The sequence below is a fragment of the Chlorocebus sabaeus genome, chromosome 14 (assembly GCF_047675955.1).
Source record: "Chlorocebus sabaeus isolate Y175 chromosome 14, mChlSab1.0.hap1, whole genome shotgun sequence".
Lineage (NCBI taxonomy): Eukaryota > Metazoa > Chordata > Mammalia > Primates > Cercopithecidae > Chlorocebus > Chlorocebus sabaeus.
Genome location: NC_132917.1, coordinates 63,227,160 through 63,251,504, shown reverse-complemented (window position 1 = coordinate 63,251,504; position 24,345 = coordinate 63,227,160). Strand labels below are relative to the sequence as shown.

The window sequence follows — 24,345 nt, the reverse complement described above, 5'->3', positions numbered from 1 at the left end:
GAATGCAATGGTGCCATATTGGCTCACCACAACCTCTACCTCCTGGGTTTAAGCGATTCTACTGCCTCAGCCTCCTGAATAGCTGGGATTACAGGCATGTGCCACCAGAGCCAGCTAATTTCTCTGTGTTTTTTTTTTTTTTTTTTTTTTTTTAAGTAAAGAGAGGGCATCTCTATGTTGGTCAGGCTGGTCTCGAACTCCTGACCTCAGGTGATCCGCCCACCTTGGCCTCCCAAAGTGTTGGGATTACAGGCGTGAGCCACTGTGCCTGGCCAATATTTATTTCTTTAAAAGAAATGAAGCAAAAGGATAGTATTTCATGAAACTGGTTTTCACATTTATCATATTATTCTAATTTTATGTGTTTTTGAATCCGTCATGGTAAAAAAGTAAAAATAAAGTGCCTTTGATCTCCTGTTTCTAAAAATTTCTACAAAGTAAGGAGGGAAATAGAGATTTCAGAAAAAAATTCTGCTGATAAGCTAAGAACTTTTGGTTGCCGCATAATATTGTAAATGATTGTAATAGCAAAAAATAATCGAAACATTGAATGTTTACCTACAGGAAAATGAAACATCTTGGTTACTTGATGGCACTTCTGGTGAAAGTTTTCAGTTCCAGAAAAGGCCACTCTAAGTAATTTTTTTCCTGATTTATGTATCGGGTGACCTTAAAAGAATTATAATAGATATGTTCCATACCTGAAACATGAAACATGAGGATCTTAAGCCTATCTCTGACTATTGTTTTTCTGCTGTTAGTGTTTTCCTGATTTTAAATATCTTCCAGAGATTGGCATTAATCATATTGACTGATTATTTTTCTTCCACCTTTGATGGCATTTGGATCGATTCTATCTACATTTTTCAAATGTAGCTTTTTAAAAATTAAAATGAATCATTTCAGTGATGTATTTTTCAGCAGGTTTCAACCTTAAATAAGACAATGTATGACTGATTTATAGCTGGCTAAAACAATCACTTTAAGTTACACTAAAAGGGCTGGGCACAGTGGCTCATGCCTGTAATCCCAACACTTTGGGAGGCCAAGGCGGATGGATCACGAGGTCAAGAGTTCAGGACCAGCCTGGCCAAGATGGTGAAACCCCATCTCTACTAAAAATACAAAAATTAGCCGGGCACGCTGGCGGGTTCCTGTAATCCCAGCTACTCGGGAGGCTGAGACAGAGAATTGCTTGAACCCGGGAGGTGGAGGTTGCAGTGAGCCGAGATTGCACCCCGGCACCCCAGCCTGGATGACAGAGCGAGACTCCATCTCAAAAAACAAAAACAAAAAAAACAAAAGATACACTAACGAATAAACTACTACCTTGTTCATCTTTGAAATTGGGAAATCCCAGGACTTTTAGGGACTCTTTATCTTTTCTACTCTTTCTTAGTTGGAATTTTTCAGTTCTTATCATTTCTTTCTTTACCACACAGTTTTCTTTAAAAGCAAAAAAAAAAAAAAAAGAAAAACAATACACTGGACATTGGCCATCCATTTCTTGTGTAATAGTCTTCCCTCCCTGGCCATTTTTAACACTGCATAGCCTGTGGTTTAGCTAACATACTGCCTGTGTTTCTGTGCTTTTCTTCTTTGTACTACCCTATTGCCTTAGAATTAAAGCAGAGGTATTTTCCTTTAGATTTTTACACTTTCATCAGACTTTTCACCTCATAAAAGTTTTTTCTTCATCTCTTAATTATCTGTACTGTTTTTCCCCTTCTCATTGTTTGCCTTTTCACCATGCCTTTGTTAGAACTTTTTACCCTGTTTGTTATCACAGGCATTCCCTTTTGAATTCTAATGACCAGTTCCTGAAATCTCTGACATATATTTTAAGAATCTTTAGTTATTAGATTTCAGAATTCACCAAGTCTAGGAAGTACCTGAAGACAGGATTAAGACCAGGAACCCAGTAAGTGAAGGAATTCTTGATCATGAAGTTTGTTGATAACAATAAGCTTGCATCATGGAAGATGGGAGTAGACTTCAAATTAATCTTGATAGATTACACTAATGTCACCAACCACTATCCTGTCTTTTTGGATTCTTCTGTCTCCTTTGTACTTTTCTTCAGGGCATTGTCATTTAACATTTCTCCCTTCATTACACACCATATATTTTGTTCTTTTTTCTTAGCATCATATCTTGGACTTGGCCATCTCTTGACTAGTAATTCAACCTAAGCTGATTTTGGGAGAAAAACCAGCTGCATGAATATAGGATGAGAGATGTCTTAGTATGGACAAGTTTGGATTTTTAAAAGTCTGGTTTTTTTCTAGGTATTTTCAATAACTACATAATTCTATTTGGTGTTTGCACCTTCTTATTTGCATGGGTCTGTGAACAGAACATCTTATAGGTAGAAAATACATTAACATATTTTTGTCTTTATATTGTTCTTTAGTCAATAGAGTACACTCTAATAACTTTAAAGCTGCTAAAATGCAGGTATTTGCACTTCATCATCTTGGTCTGTCACATTAGCATTTTCCTAGAAGAATTGAATGAAATTTTCTTCTACTGATTGCCTTATTTTATCTGAGCCCATTTTTATTAATGATTGTCCATTTCTCCCTACTTTTTAAATACAAAATGTCTTACTTCAAAATTCTAATTGAAATTCCAATCTACTTTTTCTTTCAATTAAAAATATTAATATAACATTTAATGTTGTTTCACTCTTTTTGATCGACTTAAACTTTTGCACTAAGGGTCTGTGCTGTGTGAATCAAATTACTTATAAACATTTCCCTGTGCAGATTTGTTGTCTCTACATGCTTATTCTTGTTTCTTGTTTATTATAGTACATGATACCTTTATCATAGCAGTATACAAATTTATTATTTTCATAGACATTATTTTCATTATTTCATAGACATAGAAACAGAAATGTTTCATTCTAATAATATTGGTTATCTTTAAAAACCACATAAGTATGAATAAAAATAATTTAAAATTATGAAATTAAATATGAAATGTATATTTTATTTGAAACGTATTTCATCAATAGTGTTTATTGAACCACTACCATATGCCAACTACAGGGTTAAATTTCATATATCAATTACATGAGTTTAATATTAACTTCCAAGTGACATCCTCACTATGTTTAAAACAGTTTGCACTATATAAACATCAGCCATAAATTCTAAATAACCAAATATGGATTTTATTTAGTGTCTGTGTTTTTCATTCTTTTTGTTGTTTCATTCTGCTATTCTCGCCAAATGATCCTGGGCTTTCTCATTAGAAACAACAATAACAGCCGCTATTTACTGAGTGCTCCTCTGTCCCCTGCATTTAGTTACATTATTTTTAATTTGTGCAGTAATCCTGTAACACAAGTGAATAAATCCTTATTTTACAGATGAGAAAACTGCAGTTCTAAGAGGTTATCTTGCTCAAGATCTCAGCATTCCCTATTGTCAATACAAGGGATCAGGCCCTGTTATTTGCCTTTTTAACTGTACAGTGTTGTCTGTGGGTATTAGACAGGGTCAGGTCCAACTCAGAATTATATTCTGAACCCAGGTATTTAAACTACTTTAAACATAAAAGTATTTTGGGCCAGGCGCGGTGGCCCACACCTGTAATCCCAGCACTTTGGGAGGCCAAGGTGGTTGGATCACGAGGTCAGGAGTTCGAGACCAGCCTGGCCAACATGGTGAAAATCTGTCTCTACTAAAAATACAAAAATTAGCTGGACATGGTAGCGGGGGCCTGTAATCCCAGCTACTCGGGAGGCTGAGACATGAGAATCGTTTGAACCCGGGAGGCGGAGGTTGCAGTGAGCTGAGATTGTACCATTGCACTCCAGCCTAGGTGACAGTGAAACTCCGTCTCAAAAAAAATATATTTTGGGTGTTAATGCTAATGTCATATCATTATAAGGGTCATATAAACTTGACCCCGTTTGTTCTTGACATTGTACTACCTTCAAAAGATTCCAGCCAAGTGTGGTGGCTTGCGCCTGTAATCCCAGCACTTTGGGAGGCCGAGGCAGGTGGATCACTTGAGGTCGGGAGTTCGAGACCAGCTGGGTCAACATGGCGAAACCCTGTCTCTATTAAAAATACAAAAATTAGCTGGGTGTGGTGGTGTGCACCTGTAATCCCACCTACTCAGGAGGCTGAGGCAGGAGAATCACTTGAACCCGGGAGGCGGAGGTTGTAGTGAATCGAGATTGTACCACTGCACTCCAGCCTGGGTGACACAGCAAGACTCTATCTCAAAATAAAAAAAAAAAAAAAGAAAAGAAAAAAAGGAAGAAAAGGTTCCATGCAACAGCATAGGAGCAACTTGGTTTTCCTTTTTATCTTCTATATAAACAGATGCAAAACTGGCAATAATGTTTTGTATTTGTATAATTTTTGTTTTGAGGAGGTAATTTAGTTTTTATTTGGTTCATTTTAGGAATTTTTTTCATTTACATTTACAAAACATTATCTTTATTTTTAGTGCAAATCAATCAATGAAAGAATGAAGCATCTTTATGAGAAGTCAGCTTATTAAGAACTTCCCCTTCCAAACTTTTTCAACCATTCAGAGCAAAGTTACCTATATTATTAGGTACTTGACAAAAAGCACAAGCTTCTTTCTTTTCCACTCCAAAGTTAACAGGCTGTACTGTCATTTGCCCTCTTCTTAGTCCCTGCACCTTTTTCTCACTCTTCTTTCTTCTGTGGGGCTCCCTCAACCTCACTTAAGGTTCCCAGTGCCCTGTGGTTCCCATTTCCTCTTTCTGATTGTATAAAGGAAAAGCTGATATAGTCATGTAAACTTACTAGTTACCTATGCTTGACAACATGCAGCATGTCTTGCAGAGATCTTGGTTTTTAGAGTCAGACAGACCTGGATTCAAACTGCAACTCTATCGCTTATTAGTGGGGACCAGGTGCAATTTATACCATCTTTCTGACCCTCAATTTCCTTATCTTTAGAATGCAGATTACAATACCTAACTTTGGAGTATTGAAAATATTAAATAAGACAATGCATGAAAAGTCACACAGTGTCCTATTGTCTTGCTTACTACTATTATTGATGAGATTACTCTTTATGGAAACTTATGCACACTCAAGTATTTTGCTTTGTTTTGTTATAGACAGTCTTGCTCTGTCACCCAGCCTGGAGTGCAGTGCCATGATACTAGCTCACTGTAGCCTCAAACTCCTGTGCTCAAGTGATCCTCCCACCTCAGCCTCCTGAGTACTAGGATTATAGGCACGTGCCACCATGTCTGGCTAATTTTTAAAATTTTTTTGTAGAGACGAGGTCTTGCTAAGTTGCCCAGGTGGGTCTCAAACCCTTGGGCTCAAGTAATCCTCCCGCCTTGGTGTTACAAAGCACTGGGATTATACTAAAGTACTTTTTTAAATCTTCAAACTTTTATGGTATCTTTATGCTGTGCAAGACATTTTCCACCCTTAAATGAGTGTTACCCATCTATCATTACGTGGACAGTTAGTTGAGAAGACAGCAAGTGATCCTCTAGCCTTGACTGGCTTTTAAGGGTAATCTGGGATTGGCAGCTGGGGAAAGGGGGTACATAAGTCCATGGTCTTACTCCCCTTTTTATTATTTTCCTGTAACTTATTGGGGTAAAGGTGATATTTGGTTATATGAGTAAGTTCTTTAGTGATGATTTGGGAGATTTTGGTGCACACATCACCCAAGCAGTATACACTTCACCATATTTATAGTCTTTTATCCGTTGCCCCCCTCCCACTCTTTCTACCAAGTCCTTTGTATCATTCTTAGGCCTTTGCATCTTTATAGCTTAGTTCCCACATATCAGTGAGAACATATGATTTTTGGTTTTCCATTCCTGAGTTGCTTCACCTAGAGTAATAGTCTCCAGTCTCACCCAGGTCACTACAAATGCTGTTAATTCATTCCTTTTTATGGCTGTGTAGTATTCCATCATATATGTGTGTGTGTGTGTGTGTGTGTGTGTGTGTGTGTGTGTATGTGTGTGTGTGTGTATCTTACAGTTTCTTTATCCACTCGTTGATTGATGGACATTTGTGTTTATCCCATGATTTTACAATTGTGAATTGTGTTGCTATAAACATGCCTATGCAAGTATCTTCTTAATATAATGACTTCTTTTCCTCTGGGTAGATACCCAGTAGTGAGATTGCTGGATCAAATGGTATTTCTACTTTTAGTTATTTAAGGAATCTCCATGCTGTTTTCCATAGTGGCTGTACTAGTTTACATTCCGAACAGCATTGTAGAAGTGTTCTCTGATCACTGCATCTACGCCAACATCTAGTGTTTTTAAAATTTTTTTATTATGGCCATTCTTGCAGGAGTAAAGTGGTATTGCATTGTGGTTTTGATTTGCATTTCCCTGATCATTAGTGATGTTGAGCATTTTTTCATATGTTTGTTGGCCATTTCTGTATCTTATTTTGAGAACTGTCCATTCCATTCCTGTCCTTAGCCCACTTTTTTTATGGGATTGTTTGTTTTTTCTTATTGGTTTGAGTTCGCTGTAGATTCTAGATACTAATCCCTGGTCAGATGTACAGATTGTGAAGATTTTCTCCTACTGGGTCATCTGTTTACTCTGCTGACTGCTCCTTTTGCCTTGCAAAAGCTCTTTAGTTTAATTAAGTCCCAGTTATTTATCTTTGTTTTTTGTTTTGTTTTGTTTTGTTTTGAGATGGAGTCTTGCTCTGTAGCCCAGGCTGGATCTCAGCTCACTGCAAGCTCCACTTCCCAGGTTCACACCATTCTCCTGCCTCAGCCTTCTGAGTAGCTGGGACTACAGGCACCCACCAGCACACCTGGCTAATTTTTTTGTATTTTTAGTAGAGACGGGGTTTCACCATGTTAGCCAGGATGGTCTCGATCTGCTGACCTTGTGATCCACTCGCATCAGCCTCCCAAAGTGCTGGGACTACAGGCTTGAGCCACTGTGCCTGGCCTTATCTTTGTTTTTATTGCATTTGCTTTTGGGTTCTTGGTCATGAAATCCTTGCCTAAGCCAATGTCTAGAGGGGTTTTTCCAACGTTACCTTCTAGAATTTTTATAGTTTCAGGTTTTAGCTTTAAGTCCGTAATCCATCTTGAGTTGATTTTTGTATAAGGTGAGAGATGAGGATCGTTTCATTCTTCTACATGTGGCTAGCCAATTATCCCAGCACCATTTGTTGAATAGGGTGTCCTTTCACCACTGTATGTTTTTGTATGCTTTGTCTAAGATCAGTTGGCTCTTAAGTATTTGGGTTTATTTCTGGATTCTTTATTCTGTTCCACTGGCCTGTGTGCCTATTTTTATACCAGTACCATGCTGTTTTGGTGACTATGGCCTTATAGTATAGTTTGAAATCAAGTAGTGTGATGCCTCCAGATTTGTTCTTTTTGCTTAATCTTGCTTTGGCTATGTGGGTTCTTTTTTGGTTCCATATGAATTTTAGAATTGTTTTTCTAATTCCATGAAGAATGATGGTGGTATTTTGATGGGGATTGGATTGAATTTGTAGATTGCTTTTGGCAGTATGGTCATTTTCACAACATTGATTCTACCCATCCATGAGCATGGGATGTTTCCATTTGTTTGTGTCATCTATGATTTCTTTCAGCAGTGTTTTATAGTTTTCCTTGTAGAGATCTTTTGACTCCTTGGTTAGGTATATTCCTAAGCTTTTTTTTTTTTTTGCAGCTATTGTCAAAGGGGTTGAGTTCTTGATTTGATTCTCTGCTTGGATGCTGTTGTATAGAGCTACTGATTTGTGTACATTAATCTTGCATGCAAAAACTTTGCTGAATTCTTTTATCAGTTCTAGGAGCTTTCTGGAGGAGTACTTAGGGTTTTCAAGGTAAACGATCACGTTGTTAGCAAACTGACAGTTTGACTTCCTCTTTACCAGTTTGGATGCTCTTTATTTCTTTCTCTTGTCTGACTGCTCTGGCTAGGACTTCCAGTACCGTGTTGAAGAGGAGTAGTGAGAGTGGGCATCCTGTCTTTTTCCAGTTTTCAGAGGGAATACTTTCAACTTTTCCCCATTCAGTATTATGTTGGCTGTGGGATTGTCATAGATGGCATTTATTACATTGAGGTATGTCCCTTATGTGCCAATTTTGCTGAGAGTTTTAGTCATAAAGGGATGCTGGATTTTGTCGAATGCTTTTTCTGCATCTATGGAGATGATCATGTGATTTTTGTTTTTAATTCTGTTTATGTGGTATATCACATTTATTGACTTGTGTATGTTAAACCATCCCTGCATCCCTGTTATGAAACCCACTTGATCATGGTGGATTACTTTTTTGATATGTTGTTGGATTCAGTTAGCTAGTATTTTGTTAAGGAGTTTAGCATCAATGTTCATCAAGGATATTGGTCTGTAGTTTTCTTTTTTGGTTATGTCCTTTCCTGGTTTTGGTAAACGGTGATGCTGGCTTCATAGAATGAATTAAGGAAGGTTCTTCCTTTCTCTATCTTGTGGAGTAGTATCAAAAGGATTGGTACCAATTCTTCTTTGAATGTCCGTTAGAATTCTGCTGTGAATCCGTCTGATCCTGGACATTTTTTTTTTGTTGGTAATTTTTAAATTACCATTTCAATCTCACTATCTGTTATTGGTTATTCAGGGTATCTAATGCTTCCTGACTTAAGCTAGAAGGGTTGTATTTTTCCAGGAATTTTTCCCTCTCTTCTAGGTTTTCTAGTTTATGTGTGTAAAGGTGTTCATCGTAGCCTTGAATGATCTTTTGTATTTCAGTGGTGTCAGTTGTAATATCGCCTTTTTTGTTTATTAGTGAGGTTATTTGGATTTTCTGTCTTCTTTTCTTGGTTAATCTAGCTAATGGTCTATCAATTTTATTTACCTTTTCAAAGCACCAGCTTTTTGTTGTATTTATCTTTTGTATTTTTGTTTAGATTTCATTTAGTTCTGCTCTGATCTTGGTTATTTCCTTTCTTCTGCTGGATTTGGGTTTGGTTTGTTCTTGTTTCTGTAATTCCTTGAGGTGACCTTAGAATGTCAGTTTGTGCTCTTTCAGTCTTTTTGATGTAGGTGTTTAGGGCTATGAACTTTCCTCTTAGCAGTGCCTTTGCTGTATCCAAGAGGTTTTTGTAGGTTGTGTCATTGTTGTTCAGTTATAAGAATTTTTAAATTTCCATCTTGACTTCATTTTTGACCTAATGCTTATTCAGGAGCAGGTTATCAAATTTCCATGTATTTGCAAGGTTTCGAAGGTTCCTTTTGGAGTTGATTTTAGTTTTATTCTACTGTGGTCTGAGAGAGTGTTTGATACCATTTCAATTTTCTTCAATTTATTGAGGTTCATTTTATGGACTATCATATGGTTTACCTTGGAGAAGGTTCCATGTGCTGTTGAATAGAATGTGTATTCTGCAGTTGTTGGATGAAATGTTCTGTATGTTAAGTCCATTTGTTCCAAGGTGTAGTTTAAATCCATTTTTTCTTCGTTGACTTTCTGTCTTGACCTGTCAGTGCTGTCAGTGGAGTATTGAAGTCCCCCCCTATTATTGTGTTGCTATCTATCTCATTTCTTAGGTCTGTTAGTAATTGTTTTATAAATTTGAGAGCTCCAGTGTTAGATGCATATATATGTTTAGGATTGTGATATTTTCCTGTTGCACAAGGCCTTTTACCTTTATATAATGTCTCTCTTTGTCTCTTTTAACTGCTGTTGCTTTAAAGTTTGTTTTGTTTAATACAAGAATAGCTACCCCTACTCGCTTTTGGTGTACATTTGCTTGAAATGCCTTTTTCCACCCCTTTACTTTAAGTATATGTGAGTCCTTATGTGTTAAGTGAGTCTCCTGAAGGCAGCAGGTAGTTGGTAGGTAAGTTCTTACCCATTTTGTAGTTCTGTATCTTTTAAGTGGAGCATTTAGGCCGTTTACATTCAATGTTAGTACTGAAATGTGAGGTGCCCTTGCATTCACAGTGCTATTTGTTGCCTGTGTACTTTTGGTTTTTTGCTTATTGTTTTGCTTTATAAGTTGTATTTTTGTTTTATAGGTCCTGTGTCATTTATGGTTTAAAAGTGTTCTGTTTTGATGTGTTTCCAGGATTTGTGTCAAGATTTAGAGCTCCTTTTAGCAGTTCTTGTAGTGGTTGCTTGGTAGTGGCAAATTCTCTTAAGCATTTGTTTGAAAGCAGTCTGAAAAAGATTGTATCTTTCGTTCGTATATGATGCTTAGTTTCAATGGGTACAAAATTCTTGACTGATAATTGTTTTGTTCAAGGAGGCTAAAGATAGGACCCCAGTCCCTTCTAGCTTATAGGGTTTCTGCTGAGAAATCTGCTGTTAATCTGATAGGTTTTCCTTTTTAGGTTACCTGGTGCTTCTGTCTCACAGCTCTTAAAATTCTTTCCTTTGTCTTAACTTTGGATAACCTGATGACAATGTGCCTAGGCAATGCTCTTTTTGCGATGAATTTCCAAGGTGTTTTCTGTGCTTCTTGTGTTTGAATGTCTAGGTCTCTAGCAAGACTGGGGAAGTTTTCCTTGATTATTCCCCCAATTATGTTTTCCAAACTTTTCGAATTCTCTTCTTCAGGAACACCAATTATTCTTAGGTTTGGTCGTTTAACACGATCCCAGACTTCTTGGAGGCTTTGTCCATATTTTCCTATTCTTTTTTCTTTCTCTTTGTTGGAAGACCTTGTCTTCGAGCTCTGAATTTCTTTCTTCTACTTGTTCAATGCTATTGCTGAGACTTTCCAGAGCATTCTGCATTTCTGTCAGTGTTTCCAATGTTTCCTGAATTTTTCATTTTTTTTTTTCTTTAAGCTATCTATTTCCTGGAATATTTCTGCTTTCACTTCTATCGTTCTTTGAATTTCCTTGCATTGGGATTCACCTTTCTCTGGTCCCTCCCTGATTAGCTGAATAACTAACTTCCTGAATTCTTTTTCAGGTAAACTGGGGATTTCTTCTTGGTTTGGATCCATTGCCGGTGAACTAGTGTGATCTTTTGGGGGTCCTAAAGAGCCTTGTTTTGTCCTGTTATCAGAGTTCGTTTTCTGGTTTCTTCTCATTTAGGTAGGCTCTGTCAGAGGGAAGGTCTAGGGTTGAAGGCTGTTGTTCAGATTCTTTTGTCCCTCTGGGCGTTCTCTTGATGTAGAACTCTTCCCCTTTTCCTATGGATGTGGCTTCCTGTGAGCCAAACTGCAGTGATTGTTGTCTCTCTTCTGGGTCTAGCCACCCAGGAAGTCTACCTGGCTCCAGTCTGGTAGTGGGAGTTGTCTGTACAGAGTCCTATGATGTGAACTATCTGTGGGTCTCTCAACTGTGAATACCAGTGCCTGTTCTGGTGGAGGTGATGGGGGATGCAGTGGACTTTGTGAGAGTTCTTAGCTTTGATGGTTTAATGCTTTATTTTTGTGGTCACTGGCCTCCTGCGGGGAGGTGGCGCTTTCCAGAGAGCATCAGCTGTGGTAGTATGGAGAGGGACCGGCGGTGAGCGGGGCCCTAGAACTCCCAAGATTATATGCCCTTTGTCTTCCACTACCAGGGTGGGTAGGGAAGGACCATCAGGTGGGAGCAGGGCTAGGTGTGTCTGAGCTCAGACTCTCCTTGGGTGGGTGTTGCTGTGGCTGCTGTGGGGGATGGGGGTAAGATTCCCAGGTCACTGGATTTGTGTACCTAGGAGGATTATGACTGCTTCTGCTGAGTCATGCAGGTTGTCAGGGAAGTGGGGGAGAGCCAGCAATCACGGGCCTTACCCAGTTCCCACACAAACCAAAGGGCCCGTCTCACTCTCACTGTGCCCCACACAACAGTCCCAAGTCTGTGTCCAGGCAGTGAGCGAGCACGGTTTGAAAACTTGCCCTAGGCTACCTGCCTCCTAGCTGCGAAAGAAAAGGACTTGTGTCTTTCCCTTGCCTGTGGAGTTTGCATCCCAGATTTGCACCCTCCCCCAAGTTCTGTCCAGGAGGCTTCTTGTCCCATTCAAATTGTTACACAGTCCAGCTACAGATTTCCTTCTCCCTGTGGAGTTTTACCCCCCTTTCTTCTGGCCACCGCCTCGATGGATCCCTGTGGTGCCAGATAGGAATGGCCTGCTTGGGGACACAGTGAGCTCCCAGGGCCTTTCTGCTGTTTCCACTACCCCTGTATTTTGCTCCGCTTTCTAAATTGTCTCAGCTCCAGTTAAGGTCGGAAACCTCTCCTGCAAACAGACCTTCAGTTTCTCCATTTGGTGGGTGTGTTCAGGAGAGGAGGCTCTCCCTTTCCCACTTCTGCAGTTGGGGCACTCACAGTATTTGGGGTGTCTCCTGGGTCCTGCAGGGACAGTCTGCTTCCTTCAGAGAGTCTGTGGCTCTTCTTGGGATTACTGGTTTGTTCTTGCAGTCTATCTGTGCTAAAATTCACAGTGCGAGCCTCCACACACTGCTCTGTCTGGAGCTGCACTCTAGACCTGCCTCCCATCCACCTCCACTTTTTACCTTTTTTCTTGGTGAAATTACAGGGCCTAGTAGAGAGCTTCTCACAAACTGGAAACAAGGAGGCCTAGGACCCTTTTTTCTGGATCATGAACATAACTTGTTCAAGTCCAAGACTGCCATCTGTTTGGGCTCCTTTTTTTAGGCTGCCCCTTTGTGAGTACAGGCTCTACTCAGCATCACCTGGCCTCTCAATCATCTGCCCTAAGGCTTTCTTTGCAAATCTTTAAGCTTTCTGGAAGTATGATATTTCAACCAGCATTACAATTTTCTTTTAATTCATAGTATAAGAAACTTCCTACCAGCACAGTTTTTGGCTAGCTGCTACGCAGGTACAAAAAAGTGTAAAATATATAAGACAGATTTTTTTTTTTTTAAAAGATGCCATCAAGCTAGAAGGAATCCAAGAAACGAGGATACTTTTGGTGTAGCATATATGTAAGTATGGTTAGTTAAGTATGGTTGGTAGGACAAACAGAGTGTATAGGTGAAGATTGTGGAATTCAGGCAAAAGACATGAATGAACTTATATAGCAGGGAAAATTGGGACAGGTTTTAGTTTGAACTTAGAGTAGGAGTCCCGGAGGGGAGACTGTAGGAGATAATATTGGAATTTGCAAAACAGATCATGTCCCTCCTTTGTTCAAAACTTACAGCTTCTCATCTTATTTAGAGAAAAAGTCAAAGTCCCTAGTGGCCTACAAGCTACCACACAATATCCTCCCTGTGCTTCAATTCCCATTTCCCATGACTTTCTTCCTTGCTTCTCCTTCTCTAGCTATATTAGTCTCCTTGATCTGGCCAATAGAGATTCCACCTCAGAGCTTGTTTCCTCTGCTTGAAGCTCTCCTTTCCCACATGGCTGCATGGCTCACGCCTCTTTCAGGTCACCTTTATCAGAGAGGTCTTTCTTGATCTCTCTGTATCACACCCTGAGCCCCACTCTTGCCACTACCTATTCCCTGTACTTTGCTTTATTTTATTACATAGTGTTTAGGATATCTATATGCTTTTATTATTATTGCCTTTGTTTTTGCTATTAGGGTATGATGGTATGTGGAAAGTGCTACCCCCAAATACGGCATTTTTGGCATACAGAATATTTAAAGCTGAAGGAAATTGAGAAAACCACAGGAGCAGAAAGGTCCCTTTGTCTTTGTCATTCTCTTTCTCTGACCTCCTTCCATCTTTCTCCCCTGAAGCCATGAAAATAATTCTCTGACCTAAAAGTAGATCATAAGACCCTCATGTGATAAGTGTCTGCCCTATACGTGGTGGAAAGGAATGAGTACACAGAGACCCAGAGAAAAATCTGAATAGGACTTGCTAAGTTCCCCTCAGTACATTAGGTCATACCTGCTTTTTGTCCACTCATACTGCTACATGACTATCCATTCTTCATCAAACCTAAGCATAAAATAGACAGTTTTCCCTGGTTCTTTGGGTCTTCATTTCTGAAGGCACTTGTGTTGCGTAAAACTTTGGTTACATAAAATTGTTAAGCTTTTCTTTTATTAATCTGTCTTTAGATATAGGGGTGTCAGCTATGAACCTTGTGACAGGAGGAAAATATATTACTTTTTCTCCCTTACAAGTGTATACCCCTGATTGAGGGGATTTTACGTACTGCTGTATCCCTAGCCCCCAGAACCAGTGCCTGGCACATGGCTCGTATTCAAATATTTATTGGACAAAAAAGAAAATGACTGCAGCAAAAAGAGAGTGAGGGAGGGAAGGAGTTGGATATGGATCCTATGGTGGTTTAGTTCCAGGCAAAGGAATACAAATTTAACATACTAGTCAGTGGGTAACCATTGAAGGATTTGAAGACGGGAGTAAAGGCAAAAGCATTTCGTTTAGGAAGATTAATTTGGTGATAAGGTGTAGGATGGATTTTTTTAAGTCACGTCAACTCCCCACCCCTTCCCAATCCAGCACTCTGCCACACAGCTGTATGTGCTTTTTTAAGAAATGACTTTTAATCTTGAAATAGTTTGACTCACATGAAATTTCTAAACAGTACAGTAAATTCTCTTTCTGTTCTTTCCCCGCAGTTTCCCCAGTGACATTTACATTACTGCAATACACTGTCAAATACAGGAAAATGACCTTGTTACTATTCTGTTAATTCAGGTGCAGACCTTAGATAGATTTCATCAGATTTTAGTGCACCTTTTTTGGGGGATATACAGTTCTATAAAATTTTAACATGTGTAGATATATGTTATTTAATATTTCTGGGTCTGACCTTCTTTAATACCACTCTCCTGGTTCTTGCACTGCCATCATTTACATATGAATAAAGTGAACGGCCTATTGTTTTCTTTGATATTCTTCTGCACTGTGTTCCATGTTGGTAGATAGGTTCCAGGACCAACCCCCAACACACACACACACACACACACACACACACACACAATACCAAAATCTGCATTGTTTGAAAAACATCCACTTGTATATGGACCCTACAGTTCAAACTCATATTGTTCAAGGACCGACTATATATACTAGGTCTTAATTTTTTAATGTTTATTTTAAAACTAGTACATTACATTATTTCTTTCTATTGGTCACTTGTCTACTTAGAATTCCTTTATATCCTTTCTGATAGTAAAATATTTCTACAAGATTGTTAACAGGGTTCTAAAGTTTTTTCCTTTGTCTACCCAGCCCTACTAATTAGAAATATATTTCTTATTAGTAATTTACCAATAATTTCAGAATTGACAAGGGTGGTAGGTTGAAGGAGATTAATCATTTTAAAGTCCAACTTTGTGTTGGTAAGTTCTTGTTCATTCTTTTCAAGATATTCTGCTAACCATATTATTTTACTAAAAGCTGACTTTCTTAGTTTTTATATACTGTGGGACATATTTAAAGTGATTTACAGGCCTTCCAAAACAAATTGTTAAAGTTAAAATCTTATAGTTTAATTCTTGCAACTGTGCTATATGTATATTTTTATTTTTTTAAGACAGCATCTCACTGTGTCACTATATATACATGCTGTATATGAGATAGACGTGCTATATATACTTTATATATTTATATGTTGCTGATGTTTAAGATAGTAATTTATGTTCTTTATATGTTTCTGAATAAATATGCAGGCCTAGGTGTGAAGTTGAAGAAAAACCGAAGTCTATCTGAATGTACTTGATTTCTTAACAGGTTCTGAGTTCTGTCCGCACAGAATGGGACCCACTGGATGTTCACTTTGGCACCAAACAGCCTTATCAGCTGTTCACAGTGGAGCACTCCATCAGTGCAGACAAAGAGCCCATGGCTGACAGCTGCATCTATGAATGCATTCGGAATAAAATCCAGTGTGTGTCAGTCACCAGAATACCACTGAAATCAAAGGCCATCAGCTGCTGCAGGAATGTTACTGAAGACAAACTGATTCTGGGCTGTGAAGATTCTTCACTAATTCTGTATGAAACTCACCGCAGAGTGACTCTCTTAGCACAGACTGAACTTTTGCCTTCATTAATAAGCTGCCACCCAAGTGGTGCCATTCTACTAGCTGGCAGCAACCAAGGGGAGTTGCAAATTTTTGATATGGCTCTATCCCCTATTAACATCCAACTATTGGCTGAAGACCGCTTACCCAGGGAGACTCTGCAATTCAATAAATTATTTGATGCCTCCAGCAGTCTTGTTCAAATGCAATGGATAGCTCCTCAGGTTGTTTCTCAGAAGGGTGAAGGTAGTGATATCTATGATCTCCTCTTCCTCAGGTTTGCAAGAGGACCTTTGGGTGTGCTGTTGTTTAAACTAGGTAAGTCAAGGAAAGTGATGAGTAAGTAAAGTGTTTATGATAGTGACATAATTAAGGCAATAAAACTATTCTTAGAATGTAGATTTTTCTATTTGTCATCCCATAAATATGGTTGCCTTTCAGATATCCCTATAGTTTCCTTTTGTGGATGACTTTCTAACTGCCAAAGGAACAATGGATATTGAATAATTTGGAAATTGCACTAATTGTCAATCATGATGCTTCAAAGCCCTTTTACATTTGATACTCTCTAAAATAAACTACACTACTAAATAATTCCTTAAGAAACAGACATGTGAATATTTTTAAAAGGACTTACTTTGTCCATTGAAAAATTCTGTGTTTGTAGGAATGGAATAATTTTTCTATAAAAATTATTTTAGATTATTGGTGTCTGTTGCTTCCCAGACTGGAGTTGTGTGAAGCAAGTGTTTTAAAAGAAAAGAAAGCAGATATTTAGTTAGAATTTGCTGAAGATACCTGTATAATTTTGTTTTAGTTTCTCTTTTGGATAAAAATATTCAAAAGGATAGATATTTTTATAGATGTTGATAAGTTAATATCTATAAAATTATATATTAATGTAGCCCGTTTCAACCAAGAGACTTTTTTTTTTAACTTTTATTTAGGTTTGTGGGTACACATGCAGGTTTGTTATATAGGTAAACGTGTCATGGGGGTTTGTTGTACGTATTATTTAATCACACAGGTATTAAGCCCAGTACCCAATAGTTATCTTTTCTGCTCCTCTCCCTCCTCCCATCCTCGTCCCTCAAGTAGACCCCAGTGTCTGTTTTTTTTCTTCTTTGTGTTCATAAGTTATTATCATTTAGCTCCCACTTACAAGTGAGAACATGCGGTATTTGGTTTTCTGTTTCTGTGTTAGTTTGCTAAGGATAATGGCCTTCAGCGCCGTCCATGTTCCTGCAAAAGACATTATCTCATTCTTTTTAATGGCTGCATAGTATTTCACAGTGTACCACATTTTCTTTATCCAATCTGTGATTGATGGGCATTTAGGTTGATTCCATATCTTTACTATTGTGAATGGTGCTGCAACAAACATTTGTGTGCATTTATCTTTATGGCAGAATGATTTATATTCCTCTGGGTATATATCCAATAATGAGATTCCTAGTTCTGCTTTTAGCTCTTTGAGGAATTGCTATATTGCTTTCTACAATGATTGAACTAATTTACACTCCCCCCCTCACAGTGCATAAGCGTTCCCTTTTCTCCACAACCTTGCCAGCATCTGTTATTTTTTTTACTCTTTAATAATAGCCATTCTGACTGGTGTGAGATGGTATCTCATTGTGGTTTTGGTTTGCATTTCTCTAATAATCACTGAGCTTTTTTTCATATGCTTCTTGGCTACATAATGTCTTCTTTTGAGAAGTGTCTGTTCATGTCCTTTGCCCACTTTTATTTTTATTTTTATTTTACTTTAAGTTTCAGGATATATGTGCAGAACGTGCAAGTTTGTTACGTAGGTATATATGTGCCATGGCGGTCTGCTACACCTATCAACCTGTCATCTATGTTGTAAGCCCTGTGTGCATTAGGCATTTGTCCTAATGCTCTCCCTCTCCTTGCCCCCCACCCCCAGCAGGCCCTTGTGTGTGTTGTTCCCCTCCCTGTGTCCATGTATTCTCATTGTTCAACTCACACTTATGAATGAGAAAATGTGATGTTTGGTTTTGTGTTCCTGTGTTAGTTTGCTGAGGATGATGGCTTCCAGCTTCATCCATGTCCTGGCAAAGGACATGATCTCATTCTTTTTTATGGCTGCATAGTATTCCGTGGTGTATATGTACCACATTTTCTTTATTCAGTCTATTATTGATGGGCATTTTGTTGGTTCCATGTCTTTGCTATCATAAATAGTTCTCTAATAAACATATGTGTACATGTGTCTTCATAGTAGAATGATTTATATTCCTCTAGGTATATACTCAGTAATGGGATTGCTGGGTAAAATGGTATTTCTGGTTCTAGATCCTTGAGGAATGGCCACACTGTCTTCCACAATGGTTGAATTAATTTACATGCCCACCAACAGTGTAAAAGTGTTCCTATTTCTCCACAGCCTCGCCAGAATCTATTGTTTCTTGTTTTGTTTGTTTGTTTGTTTTGTTTTTTTGTTTTTTTTTTTTTTTAGGCGGAGTCTCACTCTGTCACCCAGGCTGGAGTGCAGTGGCATCATCTCAGCTCATGGCAACCTCCATCTCCTGGATTCAAGCGATTCTCCTGCCTCAGCCCCCTGAGTAGCTGGTTTTACAGGCATGTGCCACCCGGCTAATTTTTGTATTTTTAGCAGAGACAGAGTTTCACCATGTTGCCCAGGCTGGTCTCAAACCAACCTCAAGTGGTCTTGAGCTAGTCTCAAATCCTGACCTCAAGTGATCTGCCTGCCTCAGTCTCCCAAAGTACTGGGATTATAGGTGTGAGCCACCGCACCTGGCCTCTTGACTTTCTAAATAATCGCCATTCTGACTGGTGTGAGATGTATCTCATTGTTGTTTTGATTTGCATTTCTCTAATGATCAGTGATGATGAGCTTTTTTTCATATGTTTGTTGGCTGCATAAATGTCTTCTTTTGAGAAGTGTCTGTTCTTTGCCCACTTTTTGATGGGGTTGTTTGTTTTGTTCTTGTAAATTTGTTTAAGTTCCTTATAGATTCTGGATATTAGCCCTTTGTCAGATGGGTAGATTTCAAAAATTTTCTCCCATTCTGTAGGTTGCCTGTTCACTCTGATGGTAGTTTTTTTTGCTGTGCAAAGGCTCTTTAGTTTAATTAGATCGCAATTGTCAAATTTGGCTTTTGTTGCAATTGCTTTTGGTGTTTTCATCATGAAGTCTTTGCTTATGCCTGTGTCCTGAATGGTATTACCTAGGTTTTCTTCTTGGATTTTTATGATTTTGGGTTTTACATTTAAGTCCTTTATCCATCTTGAGTTAATTTTTGTGTAAGGTGTAAGAAAGGGGTCAGTTTCAGTTTTCTGCATACGGCTAGCCAGTTTTTCCAGCACCATGTATTAAATAGGGGATCCTTTCCCCATTGCTTGTTTTTGTGTCAGGTTTGTTGAAGGTCAGATGGTTGTAGACGTGTGATGTTATTTCTGAGGTGTCTGTTCTTTCTGTTCCATTGGTCTATATATCTGTTTTGGTACCAGTACCATGCTATTATGGTTACTGTAGCTTTGTAGTATAGTTTGAAGTCAGGTAGTGTGATGCCTACAGTGTGTTCTTTTTGCTTAAGATTGTCTTGGCTATATAGGTTGCTTTTGGGTTCCATATGAAATTTAAAGTAATTTTTTCTAATTTTGTGAAGAATGTCAATGGTAGTTTTATGGGAATAGCATTAACTCTATAAATTACTTTGGCTTTGCCCACTTTTTAATGGGTTTGTTTGTTTTTCTCTTGTAAATTTGTTTAAGTTCCTTATTGATGCTGGATATTAGACCTTTGTCAGATACAGAGTTTGCAAATATTTTCTCACATTCTGTAGGTTGTCTGTTTACCCTCTACAGTTTCTTTTGTTGCAATTACTTTTGGCGTCCTTGTCATAAAATCTTTGCCTATTGTCCAGGATGGTATTGCCTAGCTGTCTTCCAGGGTTTCTATACTTTTGGGTTTTACATTTAAGTCTTTAATCCATTTCAAGTTGATTTTTATGTATCAACCAAGAGACTTTAAAATAAAATTTTATTATGATGATTCACTTGCCTATTGTAGCTTTGCATTACTTAGCTATGCCCTGAAATATATGATATACTTTAGGTAGATTTCTACAATTTAACATTCTTGAGAGAACCACATTTAGGTGTAAAAAAAAATTTTTAATTAATGTACATTATGGCTACTTGAAAACATAGAAAGGTAAATACATTTTAAAATCTTTTATGGAATTTGGCTCTGTGGTACAAAGTTAGGTTTTTAAAGACATTGTAGTGTTTGTTAAATAGCTTTCAATTTACTTTGTTTTTTCATGAATCTGCTTGTCTCTGAAGTTCAGTACATGAAATAAATCTAGTGAACATGATTTGATTAACCTGAAAGATATAATGCATACAATGTGAGACCTATGTTCTTTTCACATAATAAAAATGCAGCTAAATCTATTCATAATGTTAATATTGTTTAAGAAAAAAATGTTTGGAGTCTCATTTATTATGAGATAATCCAGTTATACTTTGCCCAACTACATGTTTAACAGTTGTATGTCTCCATACACAACACTAATTAAAGTGGATGTTTGATGTTTTGCGTGTCTGTTAAAACACACACACACGCATGCACTCATGCTCTCTCTTTCTCACGTACTCTCTCTCTCTTCCTGCCCCCCGCCCTTCTTCCTCTCTCTCTCTCAATCTCTCCTTTCACCCTCTAAATTACCCAGTTACCTGTCAAACAGAAGGCTTTCTGCCCATGTACACCTAGCTTTTCTTCAGCCCTCCCTTGTGGGCCTACTCACAACAGCTTTGCAAAAAGCACAGCTTTCTCTTCCTATCTCTAGCACATTTGCCTTCTTACTAAAGTAAACAGGCTCTCAGTGTAGGGATTTAGAGGGCTTCCTGCTAATTGCCAGCTTGTAAACTTAATTGGACTGTCTCCCTGGGCACTGTTCCTAAATCAATTAGGCAATGAGTTGGCTGTCACCTCTTTTTCCCAAGAAGGTCTCTTGGAAGAGAATTATCCAATAGAAGTCAAGCATTCAAATGAAAAGGTGATAACTTTTGCAACTGACATTTATCATTTAAATTTTACTTTCAATATGATTCTTAAGTTTTATAGAATAGGGAAAAATTGTACAGTCTTATAGGCTCTTTAAAAGATCAAAATGTGGAATTTCCAAGGATTTTTTAAAGTTTTGTTTCTCATTTTTAATTTATAAGATTAATATTTATTACAAATTATTTTTCCTGGGAAGAGTAGATTCCTTGAAATAGAAGATTCCAACTAGCAGATTTTTAAAAGAAAACCCAGTATAAAGAACAGATTTTTCTTATGATCTGCTACTAAATACATCCAAAAAAATTAATATACTTCTTGAATTTGTCAGTGCTGATTCTGGGCATCCATGTGGAGTTTTCATGTATAATTCAAGTTACTGCATATATAAACAGGTAGTTGCATGTGCAGTTTCCCCACTAGGGAGCATTTATGAGATTTTTTTTTCAGATGCTTGTTATGCAAGCCTTTGGAAAATTTGACATGAAAGGTGTAGCTTACAATTTAAAATTGTAAAGATAGATCATGGATCGTAGTTTAAAATAGAATGCTTTCATATGTAAACGTGACAGTGCCTAATGCCAATATGCTAAGATATTTGGAGTTAGACTCTTAGATTAGGTCAGTTAGTGTAATGTTGAAGGAACACTGCTCGAAGGCTAGAGCTTCCATTTCTTAATCCTTACAATGATCACACAAATGTGTTGGGCATTAAAAGTCCATCATTCTTGTTATTAGAAGAATTCAAAGATTATGTCTTCCTTAGGAGGTAATTAGAAGTGTCATTACATGGAAGCCAAGAAATGTTGTTTTATAGAAAGAATATGTATTCAGAATCTCTTTATGTGACAATAATTATAACATATTTCTTCATATATAGACTGAGATTAATTTTAAAAAGTGGAGGCCCTAATTATACTATTAAGATATTAAAGCTTTTCCATTCTCATCAGTACCTTTTCCAAGCTTCACTGCTCTTCTTAAACTCACATTATCAGCTCCCTCTTCCTCTCAACAGAGCATCTCACCAAAATTTTCTCAGTTCATTAAGTTTATCTGCTTCTTACCATGTACCCACCCAACCATTTATCAATATGCACATGAATCTTTCCCTCTCAGTTCAGTGAAAAAGGATCCCTTCCTCTTGTCCAAGACTAGTGCCACCACTATTTTCTCTGTCGGTCCCATAACATTCCCTTTGACACCTTTACTTTGTCACCCTCCCCGGCCCCATCTATCTTGGAACAGCAGCAGATAGACAGGCCCAAGCTACCCCATAAAAACAGACTGACAAAACTCTTCCTTAAAATGGTTTCCGCCGGGCGCGGTGGCTCAAGCCTGTAATCCCAGCACTTTGGGAGGCCAAGACGGGCGGATCACGAGGTCAGGAGATCGAGACCATCCTGGCTAACACGGTGAAACCCCGTCTCTACTAAAAACACAAAAAAAAACTAGCCGGGCGTGGTGGTGGTCGCCTGTAGTCCCAGCTACTCGGGAGGCTGAGGCAGGAGAATGGCGTAAACCCGGGAGGCGGAGCTTGCAGTGAGCTAAGATCCGGCCACTGCACTCCAGCCCGGGCGACAGAGCGAGACTCCGTCTCAAAAAAAAAAAAACAAAGGTTTCCCCTCTGTTACTGATCTAATATTCACCTTTGTTTCATAGCCAAACTCACTGAAATAATACTGAACATTGCCTTTTCTCTGCTTCTTCACTTCTCACTCCTCAGAACACTGCGTTCTGGCTGTATCTTCAGCGGTCTCTTGGAACTGCTCTTGGAAAAGTCCCCAGTGACTTCATACTTGATAAATACATTTGTCTTACGTTGTTTGATGACTTTGCAGCATTTGATGGTTGCTGTCCACTTCCACTATCACAGAACCCTCATCAAACAGCCTTCTATGACCCCAAATGCAACTTTCTACCACTTTTTTATACTCTTCTTCTGCTTACTTACGAAAATGTTGGGGCCATCCAGGGTTCCATTTTTAGCCTTCACTTTGTGCAGGTTGAGACTTTATTTTCAGTTTTGTTATCTGATCTCTGACTCCAGCCCAGACCATTCCTGACTCCACATCCACATATTCATCTGGCTTACTGAATACCTTCTCTTGGATGTACATGTGTGCCTCAGACTCATTATGTGTAGACATGAAGTCATCTTTTTTCTCTCCAGACCTGCTTTTCCTCTTGTATTCTTCTTTTTGGTGAATGGTACAATTATTCAGATGGAACGTACAAGTCAAAAGTCGTTCTAGAATCCTCCCTCACTCCTAATGCCACATCCAATTAGTGACCAAATCCTATCAATTTGGCCTTGTAAATATAGCCGAAATATCTCATTCAATTCAGCCTCACTGTTATTGCTTTAATCTAGACCTTCTCTATTTTACCATGATCAAGCAGAGGCCCTGTATCTATATTCTTCTGCCTTCCAGTCTTCTCATCCTACTCCCCAGTTAATCCCCTTAGTGCTATCCTAGTGATCCTTCTAACAGTACAGATTTGGTCACGGATTCTCCAGTTTGAAATACTTAATGTCTTTTGTGGGAACATGGATGGAGCTGGAGGCTGTTATACTTAGCAAACAAATGCAGGAACAGGAAACCAAATACTGCATGTTCTTACTTATAAGCAGGAGCTAAATGCTGATAACTGATGAGCACAAACAAATGAACAGCAAACACTGGGGTCTACTTGAGGGTGGAGTTTGGGAGCAGGGAGAGAAGCAGAAAAGGTAACTAGTGGGTACTGAACCTAATACCTGGGTGATGAAATAGTCTGTCCAACAAGCCCCCATGATATGAGTTTACCTATGTAACAAACCTTCACATGTAGCCCAAAGCTAAAATAAAAGTTAAAAAAAAAAAAAAAAGAAAAAGAAATACTTCAGTGGTTGATAAGCCCTTTCCTGCCACTTGGTCTTTATCTCCCCAGCTGAGTTGCACTGCTGTAGCGTCCCAGCCATGGTGTGTGCTCTCACACTCACTCCTTCTATGTTGTGATGATAGTATTCCATTTGCCTGGAGTATCCCCACGATGCCCTCATAGAGTCTGCAAAGTTGGGAAAAGGTTAAATGTTCAAGTGATGATGTTAAACAAGAGGTAAAGCTAACATCTTCACTCTCATAGAATTTTGAAAATTACAGGCAACCTATGTGTGTGTATGTCTGTCTGCCTCTCTTTCTAAAAAATAAACAGTATGATTTTTCTCTTAGAAATTTTGTACAAAGCAATTTTCCTCAAGAGTTATTTTCAAATAGTTATTTTAACATTATACTTTACCCAAGTGGTATTAGGTAATTTATTGCTGAAAGTGCTAGACACTTTGTTAGATGCCTAGTCATCTTAAAATTGGATCTCATATCATTTAAAATGAACTTTTATTCT

The 24,345-nt window shown here is 38.3% G+C and overlaps 1 protein-coding gene across 2 annotated transcripts in view; it reads left to right on the top strand.

The window, feature by feature from the left end:
• Nucleotides 1-24,345, top strand: part of WDPCP (WD repeat containing planar cell polarity effector) — a 491,319-nt gene that overhangs the window by 172,391 nt on the left and 294,583 nt on the right. For both annotated transcript variants that reach the window (XM_007970462.3, XM_038007022.2), the window contains one exon: nt 15,614-16,223. In XM_007970462.3, the coding sequence (XP_007968653.1) occupies nt 15,614-16,223 (610 nt within the window). The remainder of the gene's footprint in view (nt 1-15,613; nt 16,224-24,345) is intronic.